This window comes from Phocoena phocoena, chromosome 11 (assembly GCF_963924675.1).
Source record: "Phocoena phocoena chromosome 11, mPhoPho1.1, whole genome shotgun sequence".
In the NCBI taxonomy this organism is placed as follows: domain Eukaryota; kingdom Metazoa; phylum Chordata; class Mammalia; order Artiodactyla; family Phocoenidae; genus Phocoena; species Phocoena phocoena.
Window position 1 is genome coordinate 804,427 of NC_089229.1, and position 17,103 is coordinate 821,529.

The 17,103-nt window shown below is 60.7% G+C and overlaps 2 protein-coding genes across 2 annotated transcripts; one reads left to right on the plus strand and one right to left on the minus strand.

The window, feature by feature from the left end:
- Positions 1-463: 463 nt before the first annotated feature.
- On the minus strand, positions 464-8,273 carry CRELD2 (cysteine rich with EGF like domains 2). The gene is given in 10 exon segments (XM_065887849.1): positions 464-513; positions 1,755-1,901; positions 2,325-2,420; positions 3,434-3,517; positions 4,453-4,548; positions 5,912-6,088; positions 6,724-6,815; positions 7,117-7,227; positions 7,749-7,831; positions 8,151-8,273. Coding segments are annotated over 10 exon segments (1,059 nt in total).
- Positions 8,274-8,751: 478 nt separating this feature from the next.
- On the plus strand, positions 8,752-16,490 carry ALG12 (ALG12 alpha-1,6-mannosyltransferase). Its single transcript, XM_065887782.1, has 10 exons — positions 8,752-8,800; positions 11,123-11,460; positions 11,534-11,666; positions 13,028-13,201; positions 13,810-14,004; positions 14,472-14,575; positions 15,145-15,368; positions 15,848-16,017; positions 16,106-16,181; positions 16,259-16,490. The coding sequence occupies exons 2-10, from the start codon at positions 11,293-11,295 to the stop codon at positions 16,488-16,490; spliced, it is 1,476 nt and encodes a 491-aa protein (XP_065743854.1). The 5' UTR covers positions 8,752-8,800; positions 11,123-11,292.
- The last annotated feature ends 613 nt before the right edge of the window (positions 16,491-17,103 follow it).

Consider the following 17,103-nt stretch of genomic DNA (forward strand, 5'->3'; position numbering starts at 1 on the left):
TAGCCCCCAGGGTCCCTGGCGACACTCACTCTAGCGGCCCAAAGGTGGGGCCCTGAAACTCACCCAGTTAAGGTTCTGATGGTGCTTGCAAGCCTGGGGGGTGGTGGCAGGAGCCCCTTGGGGACAGCCTGGCTGTGCTGCCTCAAAAACCCCCGCAGGCCTGGGGGCTCCAGCAGGACGGGGCAAACTCCGTTCTAAAGGTCCACACGCTTCCAAGGAGACAAACGCACACCTGTTGTCTGCCCAGCTACCTTCAGTGGCCAATTTTATTATAAAGAACGGTATCAAAATATACAAATCTGTTTAAGAACAACCAAGAAATGCAGCTTTAAGGGTCAAATAAGCATCAGCCGTTTCAATGGAAGCAGCTTCCCCTGGAGCGACGGTGTGACATGAAGGGCCACGTCCAGGAGACAGTCTGAATAATTTAAAGGAAGGGTGTGACTTCCGACGTGGATGCACATCATAAATCTTCATGGGATGGCAGCTGTGTTGGGCTTGCTTCTGTGACTTCTGTCAGAAAGCAAACAGATCGGTCCGTAAAATCCTAGCACGAAAGGTCCTGAGGACGCGGCCACGAGGCAGGCGCTGGGGCCGTGGTAACGTGTGGACACGCTGCCCATGGCCGTGGGGTGGCTCCAGGCTCCCTCTGGATACAGCAGCCCCAAGCACCCCACGGCTGGGGTGTCCCGACGGCACCCCAGAGCCGCCACACCGCTGTGGGAGAGACGGGCGATGGGAGCCGATGAGGTGCCCCCAGAACCAGCTGGGACGAGACAACAGCCTGCGTGATGTGTGGGGACAGACAGTGCGTGGCTGCGGCCCCTCCGCGGCCCTCGCTGACTGTCAGGCCCCTCGGTTCCTACAGGGCGTCTACGTGTGGATTAGCTTCTCTTTATCCTGCCGGGACCCAGGGAGCTTCTGGAGCCTCAGCCGTCTTACTGCTTTGGGAAAACTCTCAGCCATTGTCTTTTTTAACGTGGCTTCTTTCCCGTTCTCCTTGTTGTTCTAGAACTTGTATGAGATGACTGTGGGAAGAACTGTGTACCCCCCAAAAGAAGACAGGTTGGCATCCTAATCCCCGGTGCCTGTGAACGTGACCCTACTTGGAAATAGAGTCCCTGCGGGTGAGCAGGTTAAGAACTCACTGGAGTGGGCCCTGACCCAATGGCTGGTGTCCCTATAAGTAGAGGGAACTTCAGACACAGGCTCCAGGGAGAAGGCCATGTGACAAACAGAGGCAGAGGCTGGAGGGACGCCAAGAGTGACAGCCACCAGAGCCAGAAGAGGCAGGAAGGATGCTCCCCGACAGGCTTCAGGGGGAGGCAGCCCTGCCGACACCTTGATCTCAGACATCCAGCCTCCAGGACTGGGAGACAACGCGCCTCTGGGGTTGAAGCCGCCGGGTCTGTGGCACTTTGTCACGGCTCCCAGGAGCCCCCGTGGAGCCGTCTGCCCCTCCCGCCACCTCCCTGCCCATGTCTCAGGCAGACCCGGGGGCTGCTCAGCTGGTGGCCCATCTGCTGACCTTCCTTTGCGTCTCCCTCCATCCATACAAGAGGGAGTCCCCTGGGGCTTCGTCCCCATAGAGGACTTTACGCTCTTGTCTTCCAGGAACCCCGGCTCCCATCATCCCAGGGCCACTTTTTGTGTAAATTTCTTAACTTGGGGACAGGTGGCAGCGCACCCAGGCCCCGCGGCCGAGGGCAAAGGGCAGAGGGCAGAGGGTGGCCGTGGGGTGAGCAGTCACTCACCGGCCCCCGCCGGCCCCGTCTGCACACAGATGTCCTCGGCCTCCTCGAAGCCCTCGGGGCACACGCAGACGAAGCTCCCGGGTGTGTTGTAGCAGTTTTCATTCCTCCTCAGACAGGGCCTTTCCGCCAGCGAGCACTCGTCAATGTCTAAATAAACACATTCCGCTGACCAGGTGACTTCGTTCAGCAAACATGCACATCGGGGATCGAGGGATTCACACGTCGTGATTCCCTCACACACAGAAAGCGCAGAGATGGAACCATCCCATTAGAGAAAGGAGACAGAGGGGAGGATTTAACAGGAGCCCCAGAGCCAGGCCGTCGGGGGCGGGAAGAAGAGACGGTCCAGGCAAACGTGAGGGCGGGAGCCCGGTGGTTCTCCACCCGGGTTCCAGCCGGGCTTGACTGTCGAGGTGGATGCCCAGACGGAGCCTGCAGGCCCTTGCTCGGCCCCCACCCCCATGGGCGCGTGAGAATCGGAGTCTGCAGCCCAGGGTCCCGTCCCCACCAGCGCGCATGGCCTCTGGGAAGGTTCCCGCCCCCGAGTTGAACGCAGATGCGCCCGCTGACCTGCGCACTGGCCGCTCTCTTTCGAGTAGCCGGGGAGGCACTCCTTACACTGTCCAGGACCCTCCCCTGTGCAGCCCATGCAGGTAGAATCACATTCTGGAAACAAGAGGGGAGGGAGATGACGACATGAGACCCCCATCCTGTGGGCAAAGTGCGACCCGAAACCACACACGAGATGGTGGAGGCTCTGCGGCCGGGAGAGCCCAGTGTCCCCATCCCGGGGGCGCTGGGGAGCAGACAGCGTGGGCTTGAGGCAAAGTGCACACTTGCTGCGATTGACCGATTGACCATTGGTCCTGCGTTGCTGAGGGACCTCGGTGCAGGCCGGGCTGCGGGAGCAGCAGTGATGGGGCCCCTCCATGACCTCTGTCATGGGAAGGATGGGGGGCAGCATCTTCTCTCAAACAAAACCCGCCTCCAGCTGTGACATTGCTAGGAGCTTGGTGCCAACAACGGCAGAGAACGTGTGATGCTTTGGGGGGCGTCTCATTGAAGCTGTGTGTCCACAAACATGGGGACAGGACGGCATGGCCGCGGACACGGTGAGGGGGCACGCGGGGGGGAAGGCGAGGAATCGGCACCACCTTTCAACCTTTCGGGGGCTGGGTGGCCCTAAAATCCACATTCCCTTGAACTGACCAACTCGGAAACTCATCCAAAGAAAATAACGAAGAATGTAAAAAGCTTTTCCTACAGGGGTTTCAAAGTTTGTAACTGTGGGAAACCGTGTATGACAAATATTCAATGATACAGATTGCTGAAGAAAACCGTGAAATCACAGCATGCTCCAAGATAATTAACACGACGTACAGAAATGTGACGTGCAAAGGCGGTCACGATACTGTTGAATGAAAAGCAGACAGGTAGCGAGGCGCCGCTCAGATCAGCACTGCCCCGACCGGCCTGCCAGGGCCCTCCCCAGGGACTGGATGCTTGCCAACTTCTTTCAACTTATCTGAATTCTCTGATTCTTCTTCAGGAAACATCTATCACTTGTGTTGCCACCTTCAATGTTTTAAGTAGGCAGAGCATACAGGGGTCCTGCGGGCACACCACAAACATCTCGGGGGAAGGCGTGCTGCAGCGGGCAGGCCGGGCGGCGCGCTCACCCTGGCACACGAACGAGCCGTTGAGGTTCTCGCAGTATTGCTGCTCCTCGCAGGGGGCCGGCTCTGCCGTGCATTCGTCCACATCTGGAGAGGACGGCACAGCTGTGGGCGGCAGCCGCGCCCCGACCGCTGGCCAGAGGGACCGCCGTGGGGAGACACACGGTCAGTCATCCTCGGGGGCCTCCGTGTGCAGGTGGGACCAGCGGCTGACCCGTGAGTGCTTCCCCGGGGCCTCGGTGAAGCTCCAAGGCGGGGCTGGGGGGCGGGCACCACCCTCCCCATTCAATTTGGGACGTGAGGCTCCCGACTTGCCTGAAGCTGAGCAGCTGTGAGAATGAGACCAAAACCGAGGCCCTGGCGGGAGGACGGCAGCCTGGCGGCCACCCACCCCCAACCCGCCATCCCCGCCAGCACCTGGGCCTGCATGGACTCGGGCAGGGCCGAGATGCTGGCGGCCGGGCTGTAGGGCTGCAGCTCGAGAAGACACCCCGGGAACAGGCGGGGCCCCAGCTGGCTGGGCACGGTGGACAGGGAGAGCCACGCGCCACGGCTAGGGCCTCCAGACCGAGGGGCCGTGCAGAGTCCACCACAGTCAGAGGCTGCCCACGCCCTGCAGTGTCCACTTGCCGGCCAGAGCCCCCCACCCCACGTCTGTCTCTTTTATGAAACCAGGGCCCGAGGACACACGATTGCGCCTAAGTCCCAGGCTTCCCTCCCGGGCCCTGAGCCAACAGGACCACCGGGGCCACCTGACGGCAAGGACGGGGGACAGGGGCCACCTTCCCAGCCCAGAGTCCAGGCCACAGAGGGCTCACGTGAGCAACCAGCCCACAGGCAGGCAAGCCCAGCCTCCACGCTGTGGCCCATTACAATACAGCCTGGAACGTCAGAGGCCGCTTCCCCACGAGTAAGAAGGGGGCAGGGGGCAGGAGTGGGGTGTCCTGAGGGTAGCTGGGGGCTGTGCAGATGCCACGAGAGAGTGGGGGGAAGGGGTGGGGGAGGGCAGCCGCCAGCCTCACCTACGCAGGCGTCGTCCTCCCGCGCCCAGCCCACTTCGCACTGGCCGCAGTCTCTGTTGGTAGGGCCCGTGCACGTCTTGCAGGACTCGTCACAGGCTGGAAGGCAGAGGTGGGACGGCCGTCAGTAGGTGGGGATCCCGTCTCAGGAGTGAACTCGATGCAAAGGGCGTTTCGGAAATTAGGAGCTGACATTCATAGGGTGAAAACAAAAACCAGCAAAAAATCCCAGCGGAGCAAGATACGTTCAACGACAGAGAAACTCGTGTGATTCACAACATCCCTGACCTTAAGGAGAGAAGAGGACACACGGGGATTTCCATGCCCAGGGGTGATAAAATTCTCAGCAAACGAGGACTCCAGAGGAATTGCTCATAACCTGGCAGAGGTAGCCTCCCAAATGCTGGAGCCCACACCCAGCTGGGTGTGTGCATGCCGCCCGCCAACACGCGTGGACGTTCTGGGCCCGGGAAAGGCCGGGGGGTAGGAATCGGAGGGGCTGGCCTCCCAGGCACCCAGCACATTCTCCACGGGGATGCCCAAGGGAGCGCAGCCTCACCGCCAGCCCTGACGGGAGAATTCAACACGACTGCTGACGCCCATAAAGGTCTTCCTGTATATCAGTGACAACCAACAAGAAAACACATCGAGACAGGGTGCGCCTCGTGGCTTCCTCCCTGGACTTACACATCTACACCCCGCCAGAGGACGCCATCCTGGGCTGGCGCAGCCTCACGAGCAGGGCATGGGTCTCCCCAACCACAAGGGAGAAGCGTGCCCATCACAGCCGAGAAGGCTCCATCCGTGCAACCCCACGGCCCATCTCAGAACTCACGGGGGCGCCCAGAACGACAGTCAGGGCACCTCTGAAGACCCAGGTGGGAGAGCCCACCTTACCCGACACCAGGGTGACCAAGACGGCGCGTCCTCTACACGGGGACCTGGGGCCAGGAGGTCACACTGCGTGGCCTCCGCTGTCCCGGTTCTCACCTGGGCCACCTCCCCACCCTGCTGGTGCCCTGACGTGGCCAGACTCGGCCCTGCCTCTGCTCACTCCGAGACCCTAAGCCTGAGTGACAGCGGGGACACCAGCCTCTGATCCCCGAGTTGCGCCCAAGGACACCCGAGCCTCCTGCTGGGACAGCCGCGAGGAGAGCAAAGCTCGGGCCAGACACTCCAGGTGCAGGTCCGGGGCCCCGGGACCGGCGTGGACGTCACAGAGCTGGAGGTGCCACACTGTCCACCCTCTGAGCCCTTCTCCAGAAGGACATCGCGGGTAAGCAACTCACACGTCCCTCCTGGGGCTTGTTTGGGGACAGGAAGTGAGACCATCCCCGGCTGCTGGTCCTGTCATGTCCCTTCTTACGTCGTACAAGGGCCCACGCCTTCCCCCTCAGCTCCCAGAAGCCTGGGTCAGCGGTCACCGGGTCCCCCTCCCATCTACACAGGCAGCTCCGGGTACCTGAGCAGATGCTGTGCGTCTCGTTCCTCAGTGAGTTGAAGTAGCCGTCCATGCAGTCGGCGCACAGCGGTCCCCGGTACCCCGGGTGGCACTGGCACGACCCGTCGCCCTGTCTGCTGCCGTCTCCGCTGCAGTGGCCGTTCCCGCTGCAGGGCCGCTCGGACCCACCCTGGCACGCTGCGGGGACCCCGAGCCCGCTCAGAGCGCAGCCCGCGACACATTCATAAAAACAGCTCTCTGCGTCTCGCTGAAACCCCAGCCCTGCTTCACCCCTTCTGTCTGGGAGCATAGGAGCCCCACACTGGTGAGGTGTCTGGAGGAGGCATCGGCTTGCCTCACGCGGGACACGGGGCCAAGGACGGGACAGTGAGGGCCCGCGCTGTGACGCCACACCGGCGGGACAGGCTGGGGCAGCCTCGGCCAGGGTGGGGCCTGAGCGCCAGCATCGTGCCCCATGCCCAGTTGATCCACGTGAACATTCTGGTGACGCCTGGGCGGCAGCCGTGGCTTCACTCAGTCTCTTCACCCCCGGAGGCTGGACGCCCCTGGCCCCGGCCTCTCACACAGGCTTCGCTGCTTATGGACCACCTCCCCGCACCCAGAGGGCGGCACCCAGGTGGGCGACCAGGGGTTCTGTGGAGCCCTGAATTAGGAGCATACTTGGGACCAGATACCCAGAGGCGAAGATCGCTGCAGCTGGGAGGAGGCTGCACAGGGCCCACGTTCCCACCCGAGCTCCTGCCCAGCCGGGAATCACGACAGGGCTAACCGGAAACACACAGGACGTGCACGAGTCCCCGCAGAAAACTCACCCAGGCAGTCTGGCCCGTAAGTTCCTGGAGCACAACAAACTTTCAGTGTTTTCACACAAAACCATTCAAATAAGTCAGGATACTTCTTCTTCCTGAGGATTTTAAAAAGTGTTCAATAAATCTCACGCGGCAGATTTCCTCAAAACAGAAACACAGTTGAACACGTAACGTGCTTCTGAGTATCATGGGATCTGGGAGACGAGGGTCTGGGTGCCAAAAGGCTCTTCCAGCTGACACCCTCGTCTGGATGGTCGCGCTTTGGTGATAAAGGATGGGAACACGGGTACGGAAGAAAACAGGTGTGTGGAAACCCCTACTATTCTTGTAGCTTTTTAAACCTGACATCATTTCAAAGGCCAGGAGTCGCTGGCACTGGTCCCCGGGGACGCAGGCACTCACAGCCACCAGGTCTCCAGGAGCCCCTCGTGCTCCTCCAGCAGCTGGTTGCACTCGAAGTCGCTGGGCCCACACAGGCCCTCCATGATCTCCAGCAGGCGGACCTCGCTGAAACACAAGGCCGTCAGCACGGCGAGGCTGGGGCAAGGGGCACCTCAGCGGTCAGCGTCCATTCCCCAGGGATGTCCCGAGGCCCCACCTGCGGCCAGGCCACGACTACAGTGGCACTTCCGTGAAAAAAGACCCTCAGCAAACACCCAACTGGGGCCGGGGGTAGAGAACTAAACATGGAGTGTGGGGCTGGTCAGGGAGGCCTGTCCGTGCTCACGGTGGGACTTCGGGTGTGGGGTGTGCCAGGGGAAGCCCTGCAATGGGGCCGGAGGAGGCCAGAGCTCGGGGGCGGGGGCAGGAGGGATTTACCCCACCTATGTTTTTAAGAAACCACCGTGTCTGCCGAGTGGAGGCCGAGCGGGACAAGTGTGCGAGCCAAAAGGCCAGCCAGGAACCAGTGTGCCAGCCCCAGGCAAGGACAGGTGACAAGCCCCAAGAGACGCTGTGTCTGTCAACGCTCCCAGGAACACGTCAGGCACCAAAGGCAGGCGCTGGGCCAGTAAGAGCAGGGCGCCCACCTGAATTCATACTTGGACAGCGTCTTTTCCTCCCAAGCCGTGTTTCCACCACCAAAGTTCTTCTTTGCTGTGTCCACCATTCCCTGCGGGGAGACGGCCGCACAGAGCTCAGCACTGCTGCCTCACCCCGTCCATGGTGAGGTGACCGGTCTATGGTGGGGTGACCACAGTTCATGGTGGGGTGACCCAGTCCATGGTGGAATGACCCCAGATTCATGGTGGGATGGCCCAGTCCATGGTGGGGCAACCCTGGGTCCCTGGTATGGTGACCACAGTTCACGGAGGGGGTAACCCCAGTAGATGGCGGGACAACCCTAGTCCATGGGGGGGTGACCCTGGTCCATGGCGGGGCGACCGCGGCCAGACCCCTGGCCTCGTGTCCCCGCGGGGTGATCGGCCCACCTGGTTGAACTTGTCCACCAGCTCCCGGCATCGCTTGCAGGGCGTCGGCTTCTTGGTGGCCTCGCCGGGCGACAGCAGCGTCAGAAGCAGCAGCCCCAGCACGGCCGGGGCCGGCGGGCGCATGGCTGGCCGACGTGGACAGCGCTGCGGAACGCGGCCGCACGGGCACTGGCCGAGGTCCAGCGGGAACCGGCCGAGCGCTCCGGCCTCCGGCCGCCCACCGGCTCCGAAGAGCCGGCCGTTCCCGGGGCTACTTGACGGCGCCGGCCGGGGCCCCGCCCCGCGCCAGCCTTTCCATCGCTATTGGTCGGCTGGGCCCACACCGTCCCCATGTGGCCCAATCCGGGCTCGCCACGAGAGGCGACCAATAGGAAGGCCCCGGGTCAGCGTCCAGCCGGGACGCCGGGTTGGGCACAGGGGGCGTGGAGATCCGAGCCCGCCCCTCGCGCCGGTTTCTCCCCTGCACCGCCCGCGGCGGCCATCTTTACTCCGGTCAGAGAGGGCGCCCGCCGCGACGGCAGCCGGGGTTTAGTGGCCATGTTAGGTTCGGGCAAGGGCGTCGCCTCTATTCTCGGTTTCCGCCACCCGACTTCCGGCTGAGGGCAGCCCAGGCGGACGCGCTTCGAGGGACCGCGCCGTGGGCCGGCGAGGTCAGCGTGCGCGGCTGGGGCTCTTGGGACGGGATGCGGGGACCCCGGGCCGGCGCTCTCGCGGTGCTCCTTGGGCCTCACCGTGCGTGGCCACGCGGGACGACCGTTGGGCTCCTCACCTGGGGGCAGTCTTCTCACCTAGGGTTGGGGCTCCTTGCCCGGGGCCTGATGAGTGTGTTTCTGGGGTTCCAGACATCTGCATTTCCCCACGTGCCCGAGGCAATTGGCACTGGAACCCGTGGTTTAAGTTAGGAAGAACGAAGGTGGGCATTACCTGGTTTCTAGTAGGACAGAACTGCCAGAAGGAAGCAGTACAAATGATAGAGTTTTCTCTGGCCGAATTTGTACCAGTTCCTTTGTGTTTCCAGCCAGGGATTAATAACGTGAGCATCTGACTTGACCAGTTTCAGTAGAGACCTTAGAATCCGAATAGACGGGGACAAGAAGCCCTTTGCACCTAATCTGAGGGGTCACCATCCTATAAACTACGTGTTTTAAAGGCGCGGCCTGTCTTGGCCTGTGGGCGCCTCAGATTAACAACCCGAACAGCTGCAAGCACGTGCGTCTGCTCAGCGTCTCGGGCCCGGTGGGGGTTGACCATGGTTTCTGTACTTGCTTATGTCCTGTTTGTCTCCTCGTGGTCCCGGGTGGGCATGCAGGGTGCCGCTAGCGCCTTCCAACGTCAGCTGCTTTGCCGGTTGGTTTCTGCCGTTGGTCATCGGCACAGAGCACACTCTCATCTGGGTGAGAAGCTCCTGGGGCCCGGAGCGGGGTTTGGCCCCACAGCTCGTGAAGTAACAGAGTCTAGATCTTCCCGCAGGGGAACCTCCTCTGGGCAGAGGTGTGGAGTGGGGTGTGCAGGGACTGGCCTGGGACAGCTGTGAGCCCGAGCGAGGTCCCTGCCACGGAGCACCTGTGCAGCTGCTCCAACCGCCTGGCCTTAGAGATGCTTCCTAGTTCTTTAGACTCTTTTTTCCTCTCGAACAGTAAGAGAACAGAGAGTAGTATATGAACGTTCCGTGGTCTCTTCGGCTTCACTGGAAATTAAAGCGTGAACGTTTCTTTAATGAAAATGTAAACTGGTGTGATGAGATCCACGCTTAGTTTTTATGAATTTCTTCTTCAAGTAGTTTATTGAGCACCTGCTATGCGCCAGGCTGTGCTGATACAGCAGTGAGTCAGCCCTGCCCTCAGGCTGTGAGCCCAGTAGGGGAGACAGATGGCCCCTGTGATGACCAGAGTCCATCCTTGCTGAGGTTACAGTGGGCAGCGGGGGACAGAAAAATCCCGCCCTTACATTTGGTAAGAGAAAAGTTCTGTTTCTTCCCTGGGAACTGCATGTTATTTTGGTAATTCTTAATTCTTAGAGCCCTTTGACCCCCTTACTTCCCTCACCTCACCACCATATCCGACAGGATTCCTGTTCCCCCAGTTGTTGATTCCCCACTTGCTATCTTAGGAGAGTACAGACTTCATACCTCTCCCTCGAACCAAAAAGTAGTTTTAGCAAACAGTAAGCACCGTGGTTCTCTCCTTTCACTTCTTGCCCTTCTGGTTTTGATCAAATAAAAGCAAACCTGTTTTCAGACAAGCCAGAAAGAGGAAGAGTTTGCCATCTTCCTTCCCTCGCCAGATTGAAAGATGGAGGTCTTCCATGAGTAGGAACTGCCCCAGACACTTCCATGGTTTTCTCAGGAAGCTTCGTGGCATGGGGTGCCCCCCAAAATGCCGTTGGTGTTTGGGTGGCCCATTGCAGGCACATCTGTCTGCATCCCCACCCTCCCAGGAACACACTCTTGCTTTCTGCCATATCCACGAGTTTGTGCTCATGACCAGCGTGGTGCTCCCCGGGGCTCTAAGAGGCTCAGGGGGTGAAGTTCAGAACACAGCAGGTGGGTGTCCGCGGCCCTGTCTCACCATCCTTGGGGTGCAGGGCTTTGCTGGTGCCCCGAGCCCTGCGCCTCACCTCCTCTCCTCTCGTGGCTGTCCCTCTGCAGTTCTCCAGGCGCACCGCTCCCGCCCTTCTACTTCACAGCCTCCCGGCCCGTCTCCCTCGGCCAGTACCGTGCGGGCCGAGCCCAGCTTGTTCCTAACTCTCCGGCCAGATTTCAGCTTCTCGAGCACGGGGGTCGTCCTGCTGCCCTCCAGCGCCGGGCTGGCCCAGGGCCCGGCTGCACAGTGGACTAAACTCGGGTCCTGCCACTCAGGTCTTTCTTCCTGGAAAAGTATTCACACAACTTAAAGCGTAAGAAGGCTGGTTAAAGTATGAAAGCTTCTCTGGCGTGATTTTTCTTTCAGCGTTCTATTTTGATGTGTTTTCAGATTACAGAAGCTGCAGCAGTTCAAAGGATTCCCATTCCCTCCAAACACATTTCACAGGTGTTAACTCGAGTGTGAGTTTTGAAGCTTGGGGACCTGCGACTCTGTTCTCTCAAAACGATTCGAGTGGCGGTGCCGACGGTGGATGAAGGTCCGTGAGGCTGACGTGCAGAATGGCCGGGAAGAGGCCGTCGGGCCTGGGCAAGCAGCGCCGGCTCCTGGGGCTGCTGGTGGTGGTAGCCGCTGTCCACCTGGTTGCCTGCCCCTACACCAAAGTGGAGGAGAGCTTCAACCTGCAGGCCGTGCACGACCTGCTCTACCACCGGCTGGATGTGGAGAAGGTGAGTTCCCGCCCAAGCCGTGCATCGACCCCCGCTTCCTGGGGCCTCTGCTGACCTGTCCTTCTCCCCGCAGTTTGACCATCTCGAGTTCCCTGGCGTGGTCCCCAGGACGTTCCTCGGGCCGCTGGTGATCGCGGCACTCTCCAGCCCCGCCGTTTACGTGCTTTCGCTCTTGGAAACGTCCAAGTTCTATTCTCAGCTAGTAGGTAAGGGGGTCTTCAAACGGGGACGGGGTGGAGAACTGCAGTGTTGTCAGAGGGTCTCAGTCACCCAGGTTGAGGGTCCCTCGTGCAGGAGGGTCCACCTGTTGGAATCTCGGCCACTCGGCAGAAGGACTCAGAGTGGGGACAGCGTCAGCCCCGCCGGGCTGTGACCTCGTGACTGCAGTGGGGGCCGAGCCCCGTCCCCCGAGCAGAAGCAGCACGTTTCCCAGCTGAGTCAAACACATCTCACGGCTGGTTGGTCCGGCCTGTATGGAGAGCTTTAAGAATTGCACATTCCTGGGGAAGAAGCAGTTCTGCTTCTTGAAAGATGAGGAAACGGAAATTCACCCTCGCTCTAGGCTCTTGTGGTCACATGGTGGGGGCCAGGAAGCCTTGGACGGGAGAGTTGGGGGCCACGTCTGAGCATCAGGTCCTTGGTAAACGTGGCCCTGGAGGTATCGGCCAGGTGGCGGGGCCGCTGGGGTCGGTGCCGGGCTGTCGTCCTGATGCTCCTGGCCTGCCCAGCGGCTGACTGCCACAGGCCCCCGCCTTGGGATCCGGGGGCCAGGGTCTAGGCTGTCCGTCTTCCACGGCCAGCCCATTTTTTGGACAGTTTCAAAAGTTTAATAAACAATGTGACAGGACACGAAATGTGGCCCACCACACTCAAAATTAAGAGAATTCAGTTAATAGTGAGTGAAACACAAAATGAACAAATTCACCTAATGCTAGTTTCAGTGAAAAATATACTGTCACTTTAACATATTTTAGTCTCATTCGTTTTACGTGTCTGTTTTTTTAAATTGAAGTGTAGCTGTTCGCAGTATGGCGTTGTATCAGATGTACAGCAAAGTGATTCCGTTATGTGTATATTTTTCAGGTTCTTTTCATTATGGGTTATTATAAGATACTGAATATAGTTCCGTGTGTTATACAGTGTATCTTTGTTAATTATCTGTTTTATATCCAGTAGCGTGTATCTGTTGATCCCAAACTCCTAATTTATCCCTCTCCTCCTTCCTCTTTGGTAACCATACGTCTATTCTCTGCGTCTGTGAGTCTGTTTCTGTTGTGTATATAGGTTCATTCGTGTCACGTTTTAGATTCCACACGTAAGTGAGTCCATGTGGTATTTGTCCTCCTCTGTGCGACTGACTTCACTTAGTTTGATCACCTCTGGGTTCCTCCACGTTGCTGCAGTGGCATGGTTTCCTCCGCTATGGCTGAGTACTATTCTGCTGTGTACACCCAGCCCGTTTTTAGTACCGAAGGCAGCTCCCCTCCCTCAGGGCCATTTCGAGACCCGGTGGTCGCTGAGGGCCCCGCCTCGCCGCTGTCGCACACACGGCGCCCTCTCTGTTCAGTCAGGGCCGTCCTTGGACTCGGCGTGATCTTTGGACTCTGGACTTTACAAAAAGAAGTGAGGCGGCAGTTTGGGGCCACGGTGGCCACGCTGTTCTGCTGTGTGACGGCCTCGCAGTTCCACCTGATGTTCTACTGCACGCGGACACTCCCCAACGTGCTGGCCCTGCCTGTGGGTATGTAGCCACCCGGCCGGCCTGCCCGGGGGGTCCCTCCGAGGCGTCTGCCCATCGAAAGCTGCTCCCCACCAGGCGTCTCAGAAACCCTGCGAGGGGAGCAGGGCCCTGTCCTCGGTGCTGGACTGAGGCCCGGCTGCCAGGGCTCGGCTTCTCTTGAGCAGGGCCGGAGCTGGAGCTGGTCCGCGGAGCTGGGAGGAGGGCAAGCCGCGTGCGGGGCCGGTGCGGACGCTCCGGGAGCCTCGGGAGGCCGAGTGCGGGGAGCAGGGACCTTGGAGGGACGGGGCGGGAGAGGCAGCCGGCAGCAGGAGAGGGGAGGAGGCGGCCGAGGTTGGCGCTGGCCGTGCGAGCGCGAGGCTGAGGAGGAGGCAGGAAGTGGCATGGACGCCGGCGTCTGGGGCCGTCTGGGGCCGTCTGGCCTGCGGAAGTGCCTCGGGCTATGTCACAGCACAGGACGCGGGCCGGGGGAGGGGGGGGCTGTCACGGTGCAGCCTCGGGCCCGCGTTGGTGGGTCTGGTTCTGAGAGGTGCTAGCTGTCTTCTGGAGGGTTCTGTGTGGCTTTCCCGAGGGAGGAGTAAGCGGCCTGCCTCTTGGCCTGTGCCTTACAGTCCTGCTAGCCCTCGCAGCCTGGCTGCAGCAGAGGTGGACGCGCTTCGTCCGGCTCTCGGCCTTCGCCATCCTGGTCCTCAGAGCCGAGCTGAGCCTGCTCCTGGGCCTGGCGCTGCTGCTGCCGCTCTGCCTGCGGAAGGTCTCGGTGGCCCGGGCCTTGCGCTGCGCCGTGCCGGCTGGGATCCTCTGCTTAGGTGAGTCGGGTCACCGCGGCTGCGCTGTCGGGGGCCTGTGCTTTCTTTGTCTTGTTTTATGGAGACAAAACTTGGGAGGTTTTCTTATTTTTGTTTTTCGTTAAATGAAATTACCTTCACCTTCAGTGGTGGTAAAATGTCTCGGTGCAGGTCCCTGGCTGCTCTGCCCAAGGGTCCCCCACCCCCTGCTGCCCGGGGCCTCCATCGGGGGGCTCTTCTCCTTGTGTGTCTCAGCCAGGCCAGGCGGCCACGAGGGACCTGCTTGAAGAGGCTCGTTCGGGGGTAGGTCCCGACGCCTCAGCTCCTTTACGTGAAGCTGCTGGTGGCTCCTGGTTTCTGTGCTGACGGGCCTGCGTCTCGGGAACATCTCCCTGTGACCAGGACTCCGCAGCTGCCGTTCAGCCAGCTGCGTCGAGATCCGAGCTTCCCAAGTGGCCGTGTTCTTTCCTGAGGTCTTCTTTTCTTAGGGCTGACGGTGGCCGTGGACTCCTATTTTTGGCGCTATCTCGTATGGCCAGAAGGAAAGGTGCTCTGGTACAACACCGTCCTGAACAAAAGTTCCAACTGGGGCGTATCCTTCCAGTGTCTGCACAATGGCCCACGGGGCGGGGCTGTGCCGTGAGCCACTCTCCTCCTGTGTCCGCACCTGATGGAGCACGGCAGCTGCTGCAGCGCCAGCACTGGCGCCTTCTTCCCCGTAGTCCGGGCCTCCCCTGGCCCAGTGGCCGCCACCCGTTGTCTGTAGCCGAGGTGTCTCCTTTGTCCTCGTGGTGATCTGCTTTTCTTTCACATTTTATTCTGGAGTAGTTAAACGCACGCAAATAGAATACTGAGTCCCGAGTGGGCCCATCACTCTGGGACAGTCTGTTTTTATGGTGAAAAATGGAGGGAAAAGTTAAAGAACTCTGCACAGCCCCACTCGCCATCCACGGCCAGGCTCTGGCACCGACACCCGAGTCCCAGCCTCTGTCCGCGTGTTGAAGCGGTCACGCCATGGCCCGAGGCGTGGGGGTCCCGGGTGTTGCAGGCAGGGGCGCCGTCAGGGCTGCATCTCCCGCACGCTCCTGGCTCCCGCCTGAGCTCGGCCCGGGGACGGGCAGCTGTGGCTGGCGCGTGGCCTCCTTAACCCTCCTGCCGCAGACCTCGCCTCTGCTCTGGTACTTCTACTCGGCCCTGCCCCGCGGCCTGGGCTGCAGCCTGCTCTTCGTGCCCCTGGGCGCCGTGGACAGAAGGGCCCTGGCACTGCTCCTGCCGGCGCTGGGCTTCGTGGCTCTGTACTCGCTTCTCCCGCACAAGGAGCTGCGCTTCATCATCTATGCCTTCCCCGTGCTCAATATCGTGGCCGCCAGGGGCTGCGCCCGTGTGTGAGTGCCACCACCGAGACGCTGCTGCCTGGGCTTCCCTGGGGGCGGTTTACCGGGTCACAAAGGGGAAGATGCTTAGGGTAAACCAATGTGTTTAACTGGGCACCTGGCCAGGCTTTGGTCAAGGGTCCAGCCCTAGTCTACAGAGCCCGCAACTGGCCTGTAAAGGACAGATGCCGAGTGCCTCGCTCCGTGGGCTCCGCGGTCCTGCCTGCGCACTGTGACAGCGGCCTCATCCCGTCCGCTTCAGCTACGCGCAGGCAGCGCGGTATTTGGCCCGGAGGCTACGCTCTGACCCAAGTAATGACGTGGGATGCTTGAAAATGTAATCTGAGTTTTAAAATGGCATCTGGGTGGAATTTCAGAGAGACAGTGTCACGTCTGTCGCTTGGTGATGACTCTCGCTCAGCGACAGCGGGCGGCGGGCTTCTGCTCTGCTGCTGCCGCTGCCTTCCCGCAAGGGGCACTGCTCTTTACAGGCTGAGTAACTATAAGAAGTCCTGGCTGTGTAAGGTGGGGTCCCTCCTCGTGATAGGACACCTCGTGGTGAACGCCACATACTCGGCCACAGGCCTGTACGTGTCCCACTTCAACTACCCTGGCGGCGTGGCGATGCAGAGGCTGCACGAGCTGGTGCCCTCCCGCACAGGTAGGCGCTCGGCCCCCCGCTACCGGCTGCGGCTCTGGCCAGAGGTGCCGGATTCGCAGCGCTAACCGAGCAGACGCGGTTTCCACAGATGTCGTTGTGCACATCGATGTGGCTGCTGCCCAGACAGGTGTGTCCCGGTTTTTGGAAGTCAACAGTGCCTGGAGGTACGTCCTCGTCTCGTGCACGGGCGCCCGGGGGCCGCCACGGACCCCGCAGTGCACAGCCTTGCTCTCGTTTGCAGGTACGAGAAGAGAGAGGACGTGCAGCCCGGCTCCGAGCGCATGCTGGCCTACACGCACCTCCTCGTGGAGGCCGCCCCCGCGCAGCTGGCCCCCTACCGGGACACGCACCGGGTGCTGGCCAGCGTCCCAGGCACGACCGGTCTGAGCCTCAACCTGAGCCGGCTGCCCCCCTTTGACGTGAACCTACAGACCAAGCTGGTGCTTCTGGAGAGGCTTCTCGGGCCTTCCTGAGGAGGAGCCAGAGGCCCTCCAGAAACATCGGCAGGACGAGACGGGAAACGCGCAGAGGACCACGGGGGTGCCCTCAGGGGGGCGCGTCCACAGCCACAGCCGGGGCACCCACGTCCATGCTGCCCGCCGCTTGTGAGAACGAGGGGCCTGGCACCCCCGCCAGGGTGACGGTGGGTGGGATGCCGTTTACCGTCCAGACCGCAGCGGGATGTGGATCTTGCCCGCGGAGCTGCTTCTGGGCAGCAGGCTGTGGCCTCTCGGCCCCTGAAAAGTCGTCCCCCTGGGGCAGCGTAACCGCAGAAACTCAGCACCCAGCCCTCGGGGCGGGGCCTCCTTTGTGGTCTCAGCCGTTTCCATTTCAGATGAGGCTTTAGGAGATAAACTCGTTCAAAAAGAGTGAGAGTCAAATTGTAAATGTCTTCTTATTGTTGATCTCAGGTGATGCTGCCACAGACTGCTTCCACCTGCGTTTGGTTTAAGTGATTTGGGCACTTTCCCACTTTGCTCAGTGTTTACTGAGTTCCTGACACGTGTCTGACTTCACCAGGCACTGAAGACGATGCAGGGAACTGAGCGTGCTTTGCCCGCATGCCCACACACCGTGCACATGCGC

Bases quoted from the DNA above. Each gene is read 5' to 3' on its own strand.
- ALG12 (XM_065887782.1), top strand. From the start codon at position 11,293: ATGGCCGGGAAGAGGCCGTCGGGCCTGGGCAAGCAGCGCCGGCTCCTG. The intron at 14,576-15,144 runs GTATCCTTCCAG...CTCCTGCCGCAG, and splicing joins ACAAAAGTTCCAACTGGGGC to ACCTCGCCTCTGCTCTGGTA. The intron at 16,182-16,258 runs GTACGTCCTCGT...TCTCGTTTGCAG, and splicing joins GAAGTCAACAGTGCCTGGAG to GTACGAGAAGAGAGAGGACG.